The 15,541-nt window shown below is 41.7% G+C and overlaps 1 protein-coding gene across 1 annotated transcript in view; it reads left to right on the forward strand.

Moving 5' to 3' along the window:
- Positions 1 to 4,705: 4,705 nt before the first annotated feature.
- The window catches only part of PLPPR4 (phospholipid phosphatase related 4), a 52,744-nt gene continuing 41,908 nt past the window's right edge, over positions 4,706 to 15,541 (forward strand). Inside the window, exon 1 of the mRNA XM_042251310.1 lies at positions 4,706 to 4,884. Within this exon, the coding sequence (XP_042107244.1) occupies positions 4,807 to 4,884 (78 nt within the window). The 5' untranslated portion in view covers positions 4,706 to 4,806. The remainder of the gene's footprint in view (positions 4,885 to 15,541) is intronic.

Genomic DNA, 15,541 nt, shown 5'->3' on the forward strand with positions numbered 1-15,541 from the left:
TTTGGCATTAGTGGTTGGGGCATAGACTAGGATTACTGTGATATTGAATGGTTTGCCTTGAGAGCAAACAGAGACCATTCTGCAAAAGTAGGAAGTCAAGAGATACTTGTAGTAATAGGCAAGTTTGGCCTTGGAGTACAAAATGAAGCAAAGCAAAGGCTAACAGAGCTTTGCCAAGAGAATGCACTGGTAATAGCAAATGTGCTCTTCCAACAACACGAGAGATGGCTTTACACACGGACATCACCAGATGGTCAATACCCAAATCAGACTGATATATTCTTTGCATCCGAAGAAGAAGAAGCTCTATACAGTCAGCAAAAACAAGAGCAGGAGCTGATTCTGACTCAGATCATGAATTGCTTATTGCCAAATTCAGACTTAAATTGAGGAAAGTAGGGGAAATCACTAGGCCATTCAGGTATGACCTAAATCAAATCCCTTATGATTATATGGTGGAAGTGACAAATAGATTCAAGGGATTAGATCTGATAGAGTGCCTGAAGAACGATGAACTGAGGCTCAGGATATAGTACAGGAGGCAGTAATCAAAATCATACCCGAGAAAAAGAAAGGCCAAAAGGAAAAATGGCCATCTGAGAAGGGCTGACAAATAGCTGAGAAAAGAAGAGAAGCAAAAGGCAAGGGAGAAAAGGAAAGACATACCCATCTGAATGCAGAGTCCCAAAGAATAACAAGGAGAGATAAGAAAGCATTCCTAAGTGAACAATGCAAAGAAATAGAGAAAAACAACAGAATGGGAAAGACTAGAAACCTCTTCAAGAAAATTAGAGACACTAAGGCAATATTTCATGCAAAGATGGGCACAATAAAGGACAGAAATGGTATGGACCTAAGAGAAGCAGAAGATATTAAGAAGAGGTGGCAAAAATACACAGAAAAACTATACAAAAAAGATTTTCATGAGCCAGATAACCATGATGGTGTGATCACTCACCTAGAGCTAGACATCCTGGAGTGTAAAGTCAAGTGGGCCTTAGGAAGCATCACTATGAACAAAGCTAGTGGGGGTGATGGAATTCCAGCTGAGATATTTCAAATCTTTAAAGATGATGCTGTTAAAGTGCTGCATTCAATATGTCAGCAAACAGAAAACTCAGCAGTGGCCACAGGACTGGAAAAGGTCAGTTTTCATTCTAATCCCAAAGAAGGGCAGTGCCAAAGAATGTTCAAACTGTAGCATAATTGTAGTCATTTCACATGCTAGCAAAGTAATGCTCAAAATTCTCCAAGAGAGACTACAACAGTATGTGAACTGAGAACTTCCAGATGTTCAAGCTGGATTTAGAAAAGGCAGAGGAATCAGAGATCAAATTGCCAGCATCTGTTGGATCATAGAAAAAGCAAGAGAATTCCTGGAAAACATCTACTTTTGCTTCATTGACTATGCTAAAGCCTTAGATTGTGTGGATCACAACAAACTGTGGGAAATTCTTCAAGTGATGGAAATACTAGACCACCTTACCTGCCTCCTGAGAAATCTGGATGCAGGTCTAAAAGCAACAGTTAGAACTGGATATGCAAAAACAGACTGGTTCAAAATTGGGAAAGTAGAACATCAAAGCTGTATATTGTCAACCTGCTTATTTAACTTATATACATAGTACATCATGTGAAATACCTGGCTAGATGAAGCATAACCTGGAATAAAGATTGAGAGGAGAAATATCAATAACCTCAGATATGCAGATGACACCACCCTTATGGAAGAAAGCGAGGAGGAACTAAAGAACCTGTTGATGAAAGTGAAAGAGGAGAGTGAAAAAGCTGGTTTAAAACTCAACATTCAAAAAACTAAGATCATGGCATCCTGTCCCATCACTTCAAGGCAAATAGATGGGGAAACAATGGAAACAGTGAGAGACTTTATTTTCTTGGGTTCGAAAATCACTGCAGATGGTGACTGCAGCCATGAAATTAAAAGTCACTTGCTTCTTGGAAGAAAAGCCATGACAAAACTTGACTGTGTATTAAAAAGGAGAGACATTACTTTGCCAAGAAAGATCCACCTAGTCAAAGCTATGTGTTTCCAGTAGTCATGTATATATGTGAGAGATGGACCATAAAGAAGGCTAAGCACTGAAGAATTGATGCTTTTGAACTGTGGATTTGAAGAAGACTCTTGTGAGTCCCTTATACTGCAAGTCCAGGGACCAAACCAGTCAATCCTAAAGGAAATCAGTCCTAAATATTCACTGGAAGGACTGATGTTGAAGGTGAAGCTCCAATACTTTGGTCACCTGATGCGAAGAACTGACTCATTTGAAAAGACCCTGATGCTAAGAAAGATTGATGGTGGGAGGAGAAGGCAACGACAGAGGATGAGATGGATGGCACCACTGACTCAATGGACAAGCAAGCTCCGGGAGATGGTGAGGGACAGGGAAGCCTGGTATGCTGCAGTCCATGGGGTCTCAAAGAGTCAGACACGACTGAGCAACTGAACAACAGAACTGAATGAAAGCAAGTTAAAGCCATTAGCTGAAAATGTCAAGGTTTGAAGAGACTAGAGGAGGTGTGAGTTTGTCCTCAGAGAATAAGAAAGTGAATATACTAAGGCTATGTGAGAAATAGTAGAGACTACTTGAAGTTTGTAGTCCTGAGTCTGATCTGGCACAAAACCACATGGTTGTGAGTTCTCCATCCACGTTCTGGTAAAGGCAGAGAATTGGGTGTAACTGTGCTAGGGTTTTGCCAGGTGAGTGTGGTGAACAAGAAGTAGAAACTGAGAGATTATACTTTTGAATTCTGGAACCTAAACCAGTAGGAGAAAGTAATGGTATGAGATGGCAGTGGTAGGTCAGAAATATGGACATTGGTAGATCAGACTGTCCTGATGCTGCCAAAGAGCGCCTGGAGTGTGTGATGGACTGAGTATTTGTGGCTCCTCAAAATTCATATATTGAAACCTAACCCCCAAGATGACAGCATTTGGAGGTGTGATCTTTGAGGGGCAGTCAGATTTAGATGAGGTGATGAGGATGGTTTTTCTAGTAGTCATGTATGGATATGAGAGTTGGACCGTAAAAAAGGCTGAACACCGAAGAATTGATGCTTTCTAACTGTGGTGTTGGAGAAGACTCTTGAGAGTTCCTTGGACTGCAAGGAGATCCAACCAGTCAATCCTAAAGGAAATCAACCCTTAATAGTCATTGGAAGGACTGATGTTGAAGCTGAAGCTCCGATACTTGGGCCACCTGATGCAAAGAGCTGACTCATTTGAAAAGACCCTGATGCTGGGAAAGACTGAGGCAGGAAGAGAAGGGGGTGACAGAGGATGAGATGGTTGGATGGCATCACCGACTCAATGGACATGAGTTTGAGACAGCTCCAGGAAGATGGTGAAGGGCAGGGAAGCTTGGTGTGCCGCATCCAGGGGGTCAGAGAGAGTCTGACAGGACTGAACAACTGAAAAATAACAACAAACGAGGGCAGTGCCCTCATGATGGATTAGTGCCCTCATAAGAAGAGATCAGAAAAGTAGCTCTCTTTTTCCTTTAGGTAAGCATACAGCCAAAAAGAGAATCCTCACCACAACCTGATCTTGCTGGCAGCCTGAACTGGCACTTCTAGCTTTCAGAATGGTGAGAAACTGTTGTTTAAACTACCCAGTCTATGTGTTTGCTTGTTTGTTTGTTTTATAGAAGCCCAAACTAAGACAGGCTAGCAATTGGAGTGAGTTGAAAAGTGCGGTGGGAATTGGCTCTCAGATGCTTAATGTGGAGACTTTGAAATGACCAGGGCCATGTAATCCTGGAAGTGGGTTATCTTACTTAGCATAACACAGTATTTTATATTTTTGAGTTTTTTCTCCTCTATATCATTTGACACCTCTGGGTTGCCAAAATAATCCTAAAGTTGAGACAAGCCAAGAACATCACCAATAAAGTGAAGGACTTAATTTAGATTGTCAATGGCTGAGAAGTGTCTCCTTTTACGGTGATGACTGTAACATTGACGTGGTTCCGGGGGTGCGATGATGAGGTAAGAGCATAATATCGTGGCTTTGGGGCTATATGAGGATGCCCACACATCCGCCTCCACCAGTGCCTCACCATTCCCAGACAGGCAACAGTGAAAGTTTATCAGCAGGTTAAGTCTGCGTCCTAGGGAGCCAGGGAGTCTCCTAGGCAGAGAATCCTCAGTCGGGGAAGTCATTCCTGGATGGCAGCCAGCTCTCAGTGAGTTCCCACCACGGCCTACTTTTCAGTGTGGGATCTAAGTTTTAATCTTGCGCAGGTGGAGGTCGGTTTTCGCGCTGCGGGTCAGTGCGCAAGAGCTGAGCTTCCGCTCTCCAGCAATCCTGAAGTTAGAGTTCCTGGAGGGATCCAGGAGGCTTCCCGGGGGGCCGTGGGTGCCTGGTCTCCTCAGCCTCTCTGCTGCAGCATCCAGGGGTGCGTCCCCCTTTGCCGATTCTTGACGTCAAGCCCCGACCGCCACGAAGCCTCGCCAGGGCTGTGGAGAGCAGCGGGAGGGTGGCGGGGAGGGGAAGCCATTGCAGCAACAGCTTGGAGGAAGGAGCTGGACGTCTCCGCCGAGAAAAACCGGGGGTGGCAGCCAGAGTAGAGGAGGCGGAGGACCTGCTCGCTCTGGGAGCCGCTGGGTTGCTGCAAAGAGGGGCGGGGAGAGGCGGGGGCGCTGCCTGCACCGCGCTGGCTCCAGCGGTGCCCGCGGGGAATGTGACATCAGCGGCGCCGGGCGCTTGCGGCTGGAGGAGGCATCTCGCCTTGGCTGCGCTGTGCACACCTCGCCCCGGGGAGGACGCATCCCGGGCAGGCGGCAGGGATGTCGGCGAAGGAGAGGCCAAAGGGCAAAGTGATCAAGGACAGCGTGACCCTCCTGCCCTGCTTTTATTTCGTGGAGGTGAGTTGGCCCAGCGCCTTGGCGTAATGCAGATCCTCCGGGGGGCTCCGGAGCCAGTTCGGGTCCCGGGAGGTGTTGGAGGCGCAGAGACCGTGCTGGGTGCGCGCTGCTGCCCCCAAATGCCCCCACGCTCCCCTTTCCCCCTAGGTTTCTCGGGATCTCCCCGGAGTGTGCCTGTGAGTGCCCGCCAGCCAGGGCTGGTTGCCAGTAGCGTTGCCACTGCTAGGTGGCCTGCAGACGGGGAGATACCTGTGTGAGTGAGTGTGGGGCTAGTTCCCTGGCCCTCCTGGACTGCCTGTGTGCACAGCGTCGTCCCTGGCCCGGAAGGGCCATGATGCTGATATTTTGGGATTTGTGTCCTCAATCTACGAGTACCTGTCTAGAACTCTGTGAGCTTTCTCAGGGAGTTCAAATACACAGTCATGCCCTGGGTGTCTGAGGGCTGGGGATGTTTATATAGGATTAGGAATATCGATTGCTTTATTACACAAAAACAAAAACAAAAAGCCCCTCCCCTATTAAAATTACTATGGTGTTCACATCTGCTTCTAAAATTGGGCCCACATCTCTAGGTATCAATCTATTGGCTTTTTTCCATGGTTAACAAAAATTATATGCATATATACATGTATATGTATATTTATGCATATGTATACGTATGTATATTTTTAAAATAAATGACATCATCTGATTTTACATGTTTGTACATGTGCATTTATTCTGTGCTGAGCAGTATCACAGATAAGCAGTTAGCATGCAGATATATTCATAATGAGCGTCTAAGTTACCAAAATGCGGTATTTAAGGGAGGAACAATTTATGGGAGGGTTATAAAGATTGACAGGCCCAGTGATTCCATGCACTGTGGTCCATTGCATTAGGAAGACATTTTTAAGCAAGAGGTTTATTAAATCATAGGTAGAGAAAAGATGTGTTGGATATGTTTAGTGAAATCATATGTTTTTTAAGCATAAAACTATATTCTGTGTAATTAGAGCCTGGATTGCAGAGAGAAGTATAAGACCATTGCTGAATTATAAATATCCTTCCTTGGCTGTCTTTTCAGCCAAATATGGAGGTTTAGCACTTACAAGTACAGATAGTAGATTCTGTATCTGATGATTGTGAGGCTTATCTGTGTTGAGGTATAGTCACTGTTTTGAAACTTGAGAGAAGTGACATTGTCAGATTGTTTTTATAGATAACAGTATACCTGCAAGTTTCTCTTAGGTTTTGCAAATTTTTTAAAAAATGGTTTCAGGATTAAGAAAGATGTACATGATTTGCATAAGTCTCAGAGAAATGATGGGTGATTCCTTCATCCATGACCCATAGAAAAGAAGGGAAAAAATTGACCTGTTTATTTAAAATAATTAATTGATTCATTTATTTTTGTCCTTTCTCTTTTCACAAGGGATTTTGAGGCCACGGTTTAGATAATTTTGTTGAAAGCTTATGAAGAGTTTTCCCGAGGAAAAAAATGTGGGCACAGAAGATTTCATGATGAACAGGGTAAAGGGATAGAGAGATGAGATTCCTGCCTTCAAGTTAAATCCTGTCAGGCCACTTGTCGCATTGCTAATCCGCTGTGGTTTTGTGCAAAAGCACGTTCATTCCCTTCTGGATCTATTACATCTGCCCAGGAGAAATCAGTTAATTGCTGGCTTCTGCCTCCAGGACAGAGCACACCTGAGGTCAGCTAGAATCTGACCACATTTAGATTGCAGCTGTATGGCTTCGAGGAAAACACTTTCATGAAAGAGGATGCAAACCAGAGAATTAAGGAGGTACCCTAAAAGAATCTATGTGTGCACTTTTGAGGTGCCTTTAATAGGAATACACTATCTTTTAATTTAAAATTTTAAAAGTAAAAATGCCTCAAAAGACATTTGAAATATGTTCTCTAGGAACAAACATCTCACAAATGTTTGTTCTTTTCCATGAATGGAAACAGCCCAAAATCATTACCTTCACTTTGACCCATTCAGATACCCTCTATGGATTCCCTAGTAGGGCAAGCTATAGAACAATTGCTTGAAAACAATTCATGGAGCCTGGATGTGTACTTATGACATTATGTCTTGAGAGTAACAGATTTCAAAGGAGGAGCCACAGAACTGGATTGCAAATGATCTCTCCGAAATTCATATTCATGATGAACCACTAAAGAGCCTCTCAAAATTGGAAGGAGACATTAGTACACTGATTATTTAAATAGTAATGGCACTTTGCTTTCCAGCATAGTTTCCCCAGACCTTAGTAATTAAAATGGAAGAACGAAATTGAGTGAGTCTTTCACCACATATCAACCCAAAGCACATATTCAAGTCTTTTCTGCTACGTCAGACAATAATGTCAGGAATAAAAAGGTAAAAAAGACCAGAAGTTGAGGAGAAAATGGGGCCTAAGAATTAAGTTAGGTTCCTACCATATCCCATACAAAAATAAATTCCAGATAGACCAATAATTTAAATTTTAAGAAATGGCTAAAAACTAAACAGTAATAATAGCATAACCATATATTTTTTTTAGATTTTACAGTGTGAAAGACCTTTCTTAACATATAACTAAAGTCAGAAATAATATAGGAAAAGACTAACACATTTTCCTACCATCCCAAATAAAGTTTCTCTATAACAGAAGATAAATTTTAGAGAAAAAGTCTCTGGGTCTCAAGTCAGTGATACCATGGACAATTTAAACTTTGCCTTTCTTCTTGGAGTTCAGGCTGTTTTAAATTGCTATTCATGATAGGCATTAAATATGAAAAAACTAGGTCTTCCTTGGTAGCTCAGTTGGTAAAGAATCCACCTGCAATGCAGGAGACCTGGGTTCAATTCCTGGGTCAGGAAAATCCCCTGGAGAAATGAAAGGCTACACACTCCAGTATTCTCAGGCTTCCCTGGTGGCTCACATGATAAAGAATCTGCCTGAAATTCAGGAGACCTTGGTTCAATCCCTAGGCTGGAAAGATCCCCTGGAGGAGGGCATGACAACCCACTCCAGTATTTTTGCCTGGAGCATCCCCATGGACAGAGCAGCCTGGGTCCCTGGGGTCACGAAGAGTCAGACATGGCTGAGCCATTAAGCACAGCACAGCACATGAAGAAACTAACTAGGGAAGTGAAGAACAACATTCATTCCAACCAGAGGGGGCTGAAATCAGGCTAAACTGAACTATGGCCAGAAAGCCTGGTCTGATAGACAGGCTGACCTGGTTCATATACCACCTGTTCTACATACTACTTGGATAATTCTGGCCAAGGTACTTCTCTCATCCTCAATTTCTACATATGTGATAAAAATTATATGATATGACATAAATATGTTTATTCATATGTACTAGAAATTATAATATTCATGTATCTTAGAAAATATGCAGTTAAAGCATGAAGTATACCAGCTATCATACCTGAACTAGAATATGCACTCAGGATGTATCAGGTGCTTTTGCATGGTGACAAGGTATAGAGATTATATCCTATATACAGGCTGAGGTACTCAGTCAGTAAAATCAAGTAATCATGTCTCAGGTGATGTCCAAACTTGATGGTAAGCAAATGGTAAATTAATGGATAGAATTCATTTTTTCTTATGTTTTTGGTTTATGCTGCCAATTGTTTATGCTGATAAAGGGGTTTATGTTTGACAGTAATTAAATATACCAATATTACATGTTAATTTGAAAAACAGAAATGATTTCCAACATGGTACCTCACTTTATGAACATGTTTGACAATTCAATTTTGCACTGTTTAATTTGGGAAGAGAAAAGTCAAGTTATGAAAGGAACTTTAAAACAAGCATACCCTAGGCCTTATCAGGTTAAACAGAAGAGCGGGTGAAAAGGAACATTCCACTGAAGAAAAGGTTTCTGTTGCCTTTGAAGTTCCAAAGCCCTCTCCAAGTGATGGTTGTATCACTTACAGTGCAATTGCAGCCAGCAGCACACCTCAAATTGATAAAAGGTGTTGTAGCTTAGGAACCCAATATTATACATGAGAAGGCTAGTTGTGTGCCTAATTCATTCCCTTTATGCAAAGCTTAACAATGGTTCCACCTGTGCTCAGACTCACAATTTTGTTCTCGTTAGTCATCCTTTTCCAAGATATGAGTTCACATTGACTCAGTATCTACTAGAAACAAATGGAAATTAACCTTGAAACCAAAAGTTGCAAGTTCTTAATAAATAAATGGGGAAAAGATTCTCTGTCCTTTGAATGTGAAATAACTACCTGAAGCCAATTCAAAATATTTTAAAGATGACAGGCTTGAAATCATATAGAAAATTTTCACTAATTGAATATTGTACTTAATGGATATGTTTCAGGATTTTGTTAATGCAGGTTAGTTACTATAGTTTAAATCAATATCTAGACATTGTGTTCAGGAGTAAAAGCCATCATTTCTCTGTTACTGTCCTGCCTGAAGAAGTTCAAAAGGCCTTTGTTTAAGCAAGCAAAGATACCCTGGTTAGTTCAGTCTGAACATCATGCCTAGACATTATTGTGTCTTGACAGAACCTTAATATATTTTTATGTTTTTCCTCACTGGAAAGTGTCCACTGTATCTTAATTGTAGCAAACATTAATTCATAAGATTTCTGTTTAGCTCAAGATCTATGTGAAAATTTTATAACTCACACGATCTTCCTGGGAAATATAGCTAGCTGATTTCCTTTTACATAAACTTTAGCATCAGCAGGAAGTACAAAATGACAACATTTCTACATCGCACATACCAAAATAGTAGTTGTAGGATTTTTCCCTTTTCAGCGTGGCATAGGTGGTCCACTCAAAGAAGTAGAAACCCTACCAAGAGAGACAAGCTGACAGATCTTTCTTCCTTTTTTAAAGTTACAGTGCAGAGTCCTTTGGTGAAAAACGAAAAGGAAATAGAAACAATAATAGAGTCCTGGGTTTTAGAGACACTAAATGAGGACATTTCCACAAATACTGAAACCAGGTCTGAACATAGAACCAACTGTTAGGGAATCCTATATTATTCCTAGGTTGCTCCACTTTATGGTCAAGTCACTCATAGTAATCCCTATCCTAGTAAGGAAAAAAATGGGTGCCTTCTACCAACCTTAAAGGGATGTTTATAATAATGATAATAATAATAAGGAATAGTCGATTTCAAGCCTCCTTTAGATTACAGACTCTATGTATACATTATCTTTAATCCTGAGAACTACTTTAAATGGTAGTATGATTTGTATTTAGGTAGTATCAAGAAGGGGCTTCCCTGGTAGCTCAGCTGGTAAAGGATCTGCCTGCAATGCAGGAAACCCCAGTTCGATTCCTGGGTCAGGAAGATCCCCTGGAGAAGGGATAGGCTGCCCACTCCAGGGTTCATGGGCTTCCCTGGTGGCTCAGACAGTAAAGAATCTGCCTGCAATGCAGGAGACCTGGGTTTGATCCCTCGGTTGGGAAGATCCCCTGGAGCAGGGCATGACAACCCACTCCAGTATTCTTGCCTGGAGAATCCCCATGGATAGAGGAGCCTGGCAGGCTACAGTCTGTGGAGTCACAGAGGGTCGGACACGACTGAGCGATAAAACACAGCACAGCAAGAAGGCATTATTATCCGTATTTTTTAAATCAATATATTGTAACTCAAAGAGCTAAATGTCTTTCTGGGGACACAGCAGTTAAGTGCTTGTCCATCTTCCTCTTGCATTACCATCACCCCCAGTCTACCTCACAATGACTCTAATAATGCTAACCTTAATGAGGGAGTGGGTTGGGGAGACCTCTCCTGTGACTTGGCTAGCTTTGTGATCTTGGAAGTCATGTGTGTGGATGATGTCTTGTGGGGGTTCTACTCTGTGGAACAGAGTTTTCTCTTCATTTAGCTACTGAACTTGGCTTTGATAGTGTTATCTTCTGCAGAGAGCAACTGGTTTAATTCTAACACAGATTTGTAGATGGCACAGGGGCTGTCTACCCAAAAAGATGCTTCCTTTGGGAAAGCACAGGTGGTACCCTTGAGACTCCTGTGAAGGAAGAGTGAACATGGAGCTTTGGGTAGACTGAGAGGGCAGAGTCGGAATTTAAAAAAAAAATTTAGAAAAATAGATTGTGTATGTCTATGAGAATAAAATCCCATGGATGGAGGAGCCTGGTAGGCTGCAGTCCATGGGGTCGCTGAGAGACTGAACGACTTCACTTTTACTTTTCACTTTCATGCATTGGAGAAGGAAATGGCAACCCACTCCAGTGTTCTTGCCTGGAGAATCCCAGGGACAGAGGAGCCTAGTGGGCTGCCGTCTATGGGGTCGCACAGAGTCGGACACGACTGAAGTGACTTAGCAGCTTAGCAGCATGAGAATGATAAAGCACAGAGGAAAGAATTCCTCATAGAAGAGAAATGGAGGGAGGTTAGACCAAGGAGGATTAGGAGAAAAGGCATGTGAAGGCAATGGACATTGAATCTGTGAGCAAGCCATGGGGATTCCTTTAGGGGACTGAGTTGTCTAAATTGGCTTGTTAAATAAAAAGCATTAAGGGTGCAATTTTTAGTGTTTACTTTGGGAATCTGTTACAAATATTATCACAAAGATTTCTTCCCTTCATGTGTATCCATCACAGGCTATTTCTCATGCAACATATTAACAACAAAATGTGAGGAAATGTCTCATTGCTGAATTAGGTCTAATAAAGTCATGTACTCCCGGAACACTTGGTTTGAGTCTCCTATCACAAATGAGAAAACTGTGGCTTGAAAAGGTTAACTGAGTTACCTAAAAACACTATGGTTAATATCAGACAAGAATACAGCCTGTCTCCCCACTGCTGTTCTGGTGCTCCTCTCTGATTATACTATTTCTAGAATTCCTTACATTACAGGGTTTCCCTCTGGATTATAACACAATATAGGTCATTATAATTCTACACATGAGCAAATTGTGTTCACTTTTTGAACTTTATGTCTACATACCTTTACATATTTCATATCACATTGCATTAGCAAGTTAAAGCAATTATGAATGGATCTTCTGCTTTTCCAGATTGTTAGGCTTGTTGAAAAGCATGTTTACAGCTAAAAATCATAAAATTGTAAGTGATGTTTTTATTTCTCATTGCCTAATTGTCTACTTATCATTTCACAATGACTTCTCTGGACATGATGAGGTCTCTGACAGACAGGAAAGGAAAGTGGAAACATTGAAAGGAGTGAGGATATAATTTACAATATCAGTGACAAAATAACTGAATTTTCTTTACAGTTTGTTGCTTTTTAGTCTCTAAGATATGTCAGACTTTGCAACCCCATGGACTGCAGCAAGCCAGGCTTCCCCATACATTACCAACTCCTGGAACATACTCAAATTCATTTCCATTGAGTAGTGATGCCATCCAACCATCTCATCCTCTGTCACCCCCTTCTCCTCCCACCTTCAATCTTTCCCAGCATCAGGGTCTTTTCAAATGAGTCAGTTCTTCTCATCAAGTGTACAAAGTATTTGAGTTTCACCTTCAGCATGAGTCCTTCCAATGAATATTCAGGACTGATTTCTTTTAGGATTAAATGGTTTGGTCCTTAGACTTGCAATCCAAAGAACTCTCAAGAGTGTTCTCCAACACTATAGTTCAAAAGCATCAACTCTTCAGTGTTCAGCTTTCTTTATAGTCCAACTCTCACATCCAACCATAGCTTTGACTAGACAGACCTTTGTTGGCAAAGTAATGTCTGCTTTTAATATGCTGTCTAGGTTGGTCATAGCTTTTCTTCCAAGGAGCAAGCATTTTTTAAGTTCATGGCTGCAGTCATCATCTGCAGTGATTTTGGAGCCCAAGAAAATAAAGTCTCTCATGGTTTCATTGTTTCCCCATCTATTTGCCTCGCAGTGATGGGACCAGATGCCATGATCTTGGTTTTCAGAATGTTGAGTTTTAAGCCAACTTTTTCACTTTCCTCTTTCACTTTCATCAAGGGGCTCTTTAGGTCTTGTTCGCTTTCTGCCATAAGGGTGGTGTCATCTGCATATCTGAAGTTATTGATATTTCTCCCAACAATCTTGATTCCAACTTGTGCTTCATCTGGCCTGGCATTTCGTATGATGTTCTCTGCATGTAAGTTAAATAAGCAGGGTGACAATATACAGCCTTGATGTTCTGCTTTCCATTTGGAACCAGTCTGTTGTTCCATGTCCAGTTCTAACTGTTGCTTCCTGACCTGCATCCAGATTTCTCAGGAGGCAGGTAAGGTTGTTTGGTATTCCTACCTCTTTAAGTTTTCCACAGTTTGTTGTGATCCACAGTCAAAGGCTTTGACATAGTCAATAAAGCAGACATTTTTCTGGAACTCTCTTGCTTTTTGATGATCCAGTGGATGTTGGCAATTTGATCTCTGGTTCCTCTGACTTTTCTAAATCCAACTTGAACATCTGGAAGTTCTCGATTCACATACTCTTGAAGCCTGCCTTGGAGAATTTTGAGTATTACTTTGGTAGCATGTGAGATGAGTGCAATTGTGTGGTAGTTTAAGCATTCTTTGGAATTGCCTTTCTTTGGGATTGGAATGAAAACTGACCTTTTCCACTTCTGTGGCCACTGCTGAGTTTTCCAAGTGTGCTGACATATTGAATGCAGCACTTTCACAGCATCATGATTTAGGATTTGAAATAGCTCAACTGAAATTTCATCACCTCCACTAGCTTTGTTCATAGTGATGCTTTCTAAAGCCCACTTGACTTCACATTTCAGGATAGCTGGCTCTAGGTGAGTGATCACACCATCGTGTATCTCAGTCATGAAGATCTTCTTTGTATAGTTCATCTGTATATTCTTGCCACCTCATCTTAATATCTTCTGCTTCTGTTAGGTCCATGCCATTTCTGTCTTTTATTGTGCCCATATTTGCATGAAATAGTCCCTTGGTATCTCTAACTTTCTTCACGAGATCTCTAGTCTTTCCCATTCTATTGTTTTCCTGTTTCTTTGCATTGATCACTGAGAAAGGCTTTCTTATCTCTCCTTGCTAGTATTTGGAACTCTGCATTCAGATGGGTATATCTTTCCTTTTCTCCTTTGCCTTTTGCTTCCCTTCTTTTCACAGCTATTTGTAAGGCCTCCTCAGACAACCACTTTGCCTTTTTGCATTTCTTTTTCTTGGGATGGTCTTGATCACTGCCTGCTGTACAGTGGTGTCATGAACCTCCATCCATAGTTCTTCAGGTGCTCTGTCTATCAGATCTAGTCCCTTAAATCTATTTGTCACTTCCACTGTATAATTGTAAGGGATATGATTAGGTCATACCTGTATGGTCTAGTGGTTTTCCCTGCTTTCTTCAATTTAAGGCTGAATTTGGCAAGGAGTTCATGATCTGAGCCACAGTCAGCTCCAAGTCTTATTTTTGCTGACTGTGTAGAGCTTCTCCATCTATCGCTGCAACGAATATAATCAGTCTGATTTCTGTGTTGGCCATCTGGTGATGTCCATGTGTAGAGTCTTCTCTTGTGTTTTTGGAAGAGGGTGTTTACTATGACCAGTGCATTCTCTTGACAAAACTCTGTTAGCCTTTGCCCTGCTTCATTTTGTACTCCAAGGCCAAATTGGCCTGTTACTGCAGGTATCTCTTGACATCCTACTTTTGCATTCCAGTCCCCTATAACGAAAAGGATGTCTTTTTTGGGTGTTAGTTCTAGGAGGTCTTGTAGGTCTTCATAGAACTGTTCAAGTTCAGCTTCTTCACCATTACCAGTTCCAGACATAGACTTGGCTTACTGAGATATTGAATGGTTTGCCTTGGAAACGAACAGAGATCATTCTGTCATTTTGGAGATTGTATCCAAGTACTGCATTTGTTTACTATGATGGCTACTCCATTTTTTCTAAGGGATTCTTGCCCACAGTAGTAGATATAATGGTCATCTGAGTTAAATTCACCCATTCCAGTCCATTTTAGTTCACTGATTCCTAAAATGTTCATATTCAGTCTTGCTACCTCCTGTTTGTCCACTTCCAATTTGCTTTGATTCATGGATCTAACATTCCAGGTTCCTATGCAATACTGCTCTTTACAGCATCAGACTCTGTTTACATCACCAGTCATGTCCATAACTGGGTTTTGTTTTTGCTTTGGCCCCATCTCTGCATTCTTTCTGGAGTTATTTCTCCACTTATCTCCTGTAGCATACTGTGCACCTACTGAACTGGGGAGTTCATCTTTCAGTATCCTATCTTTTGCCTTTTCATGCTGTTCATGGGGTTCTCAAGGCAAGAATACTGAAGTGGTTTGTCATTCCTTTCTCCAGTGGACCTCGTTTTGTCAGAACTCTACACCAAGACCTCTCCATCTTGGATGACCCTACACTTCATAGCTCATAGTTTCATTGAGTTAGACAAGGCTGTGGTCCATGTGATCAGTTTGGTTAGTTTTCTGTGATTGTGGTTCATTCTGTCTGCCCTCTGATGGAGAAGGGTAACAGGCTTGTGGAAGCTTCCTGATGAGAGAGACTGACTGAGGGGGAAACTGGGTCTTGTTCTGATGGTCAGGGCCATGCTCAGTAAATCTTTAATCCAATTTTCTATTGATGGGTGGGGCTGTGTTCCCTCCCTGTTGTTTGACCTGAGGCCAAACTATGGTGGAGGTAATGAAAATAATAGGACCTCCTTGAAGAGGTCCCATGCAGGCATGTCACACTCAGTA

Source organism: Ovis aries, chromosome 1 (assembly GCF_016772045.2).
Source record: "Ovis aries strain OAR_USU_Benz2616 breed Rambouillet chromosome 1, ARS-UI_Ramb_v3.0, whole genome shotgun sequence".
Lineage (NCBI taxonomy): Eukaryota > Metazoa > Chordata > Mammalia > Artiodactyla > Bovidae > Ovis > Ovis aries.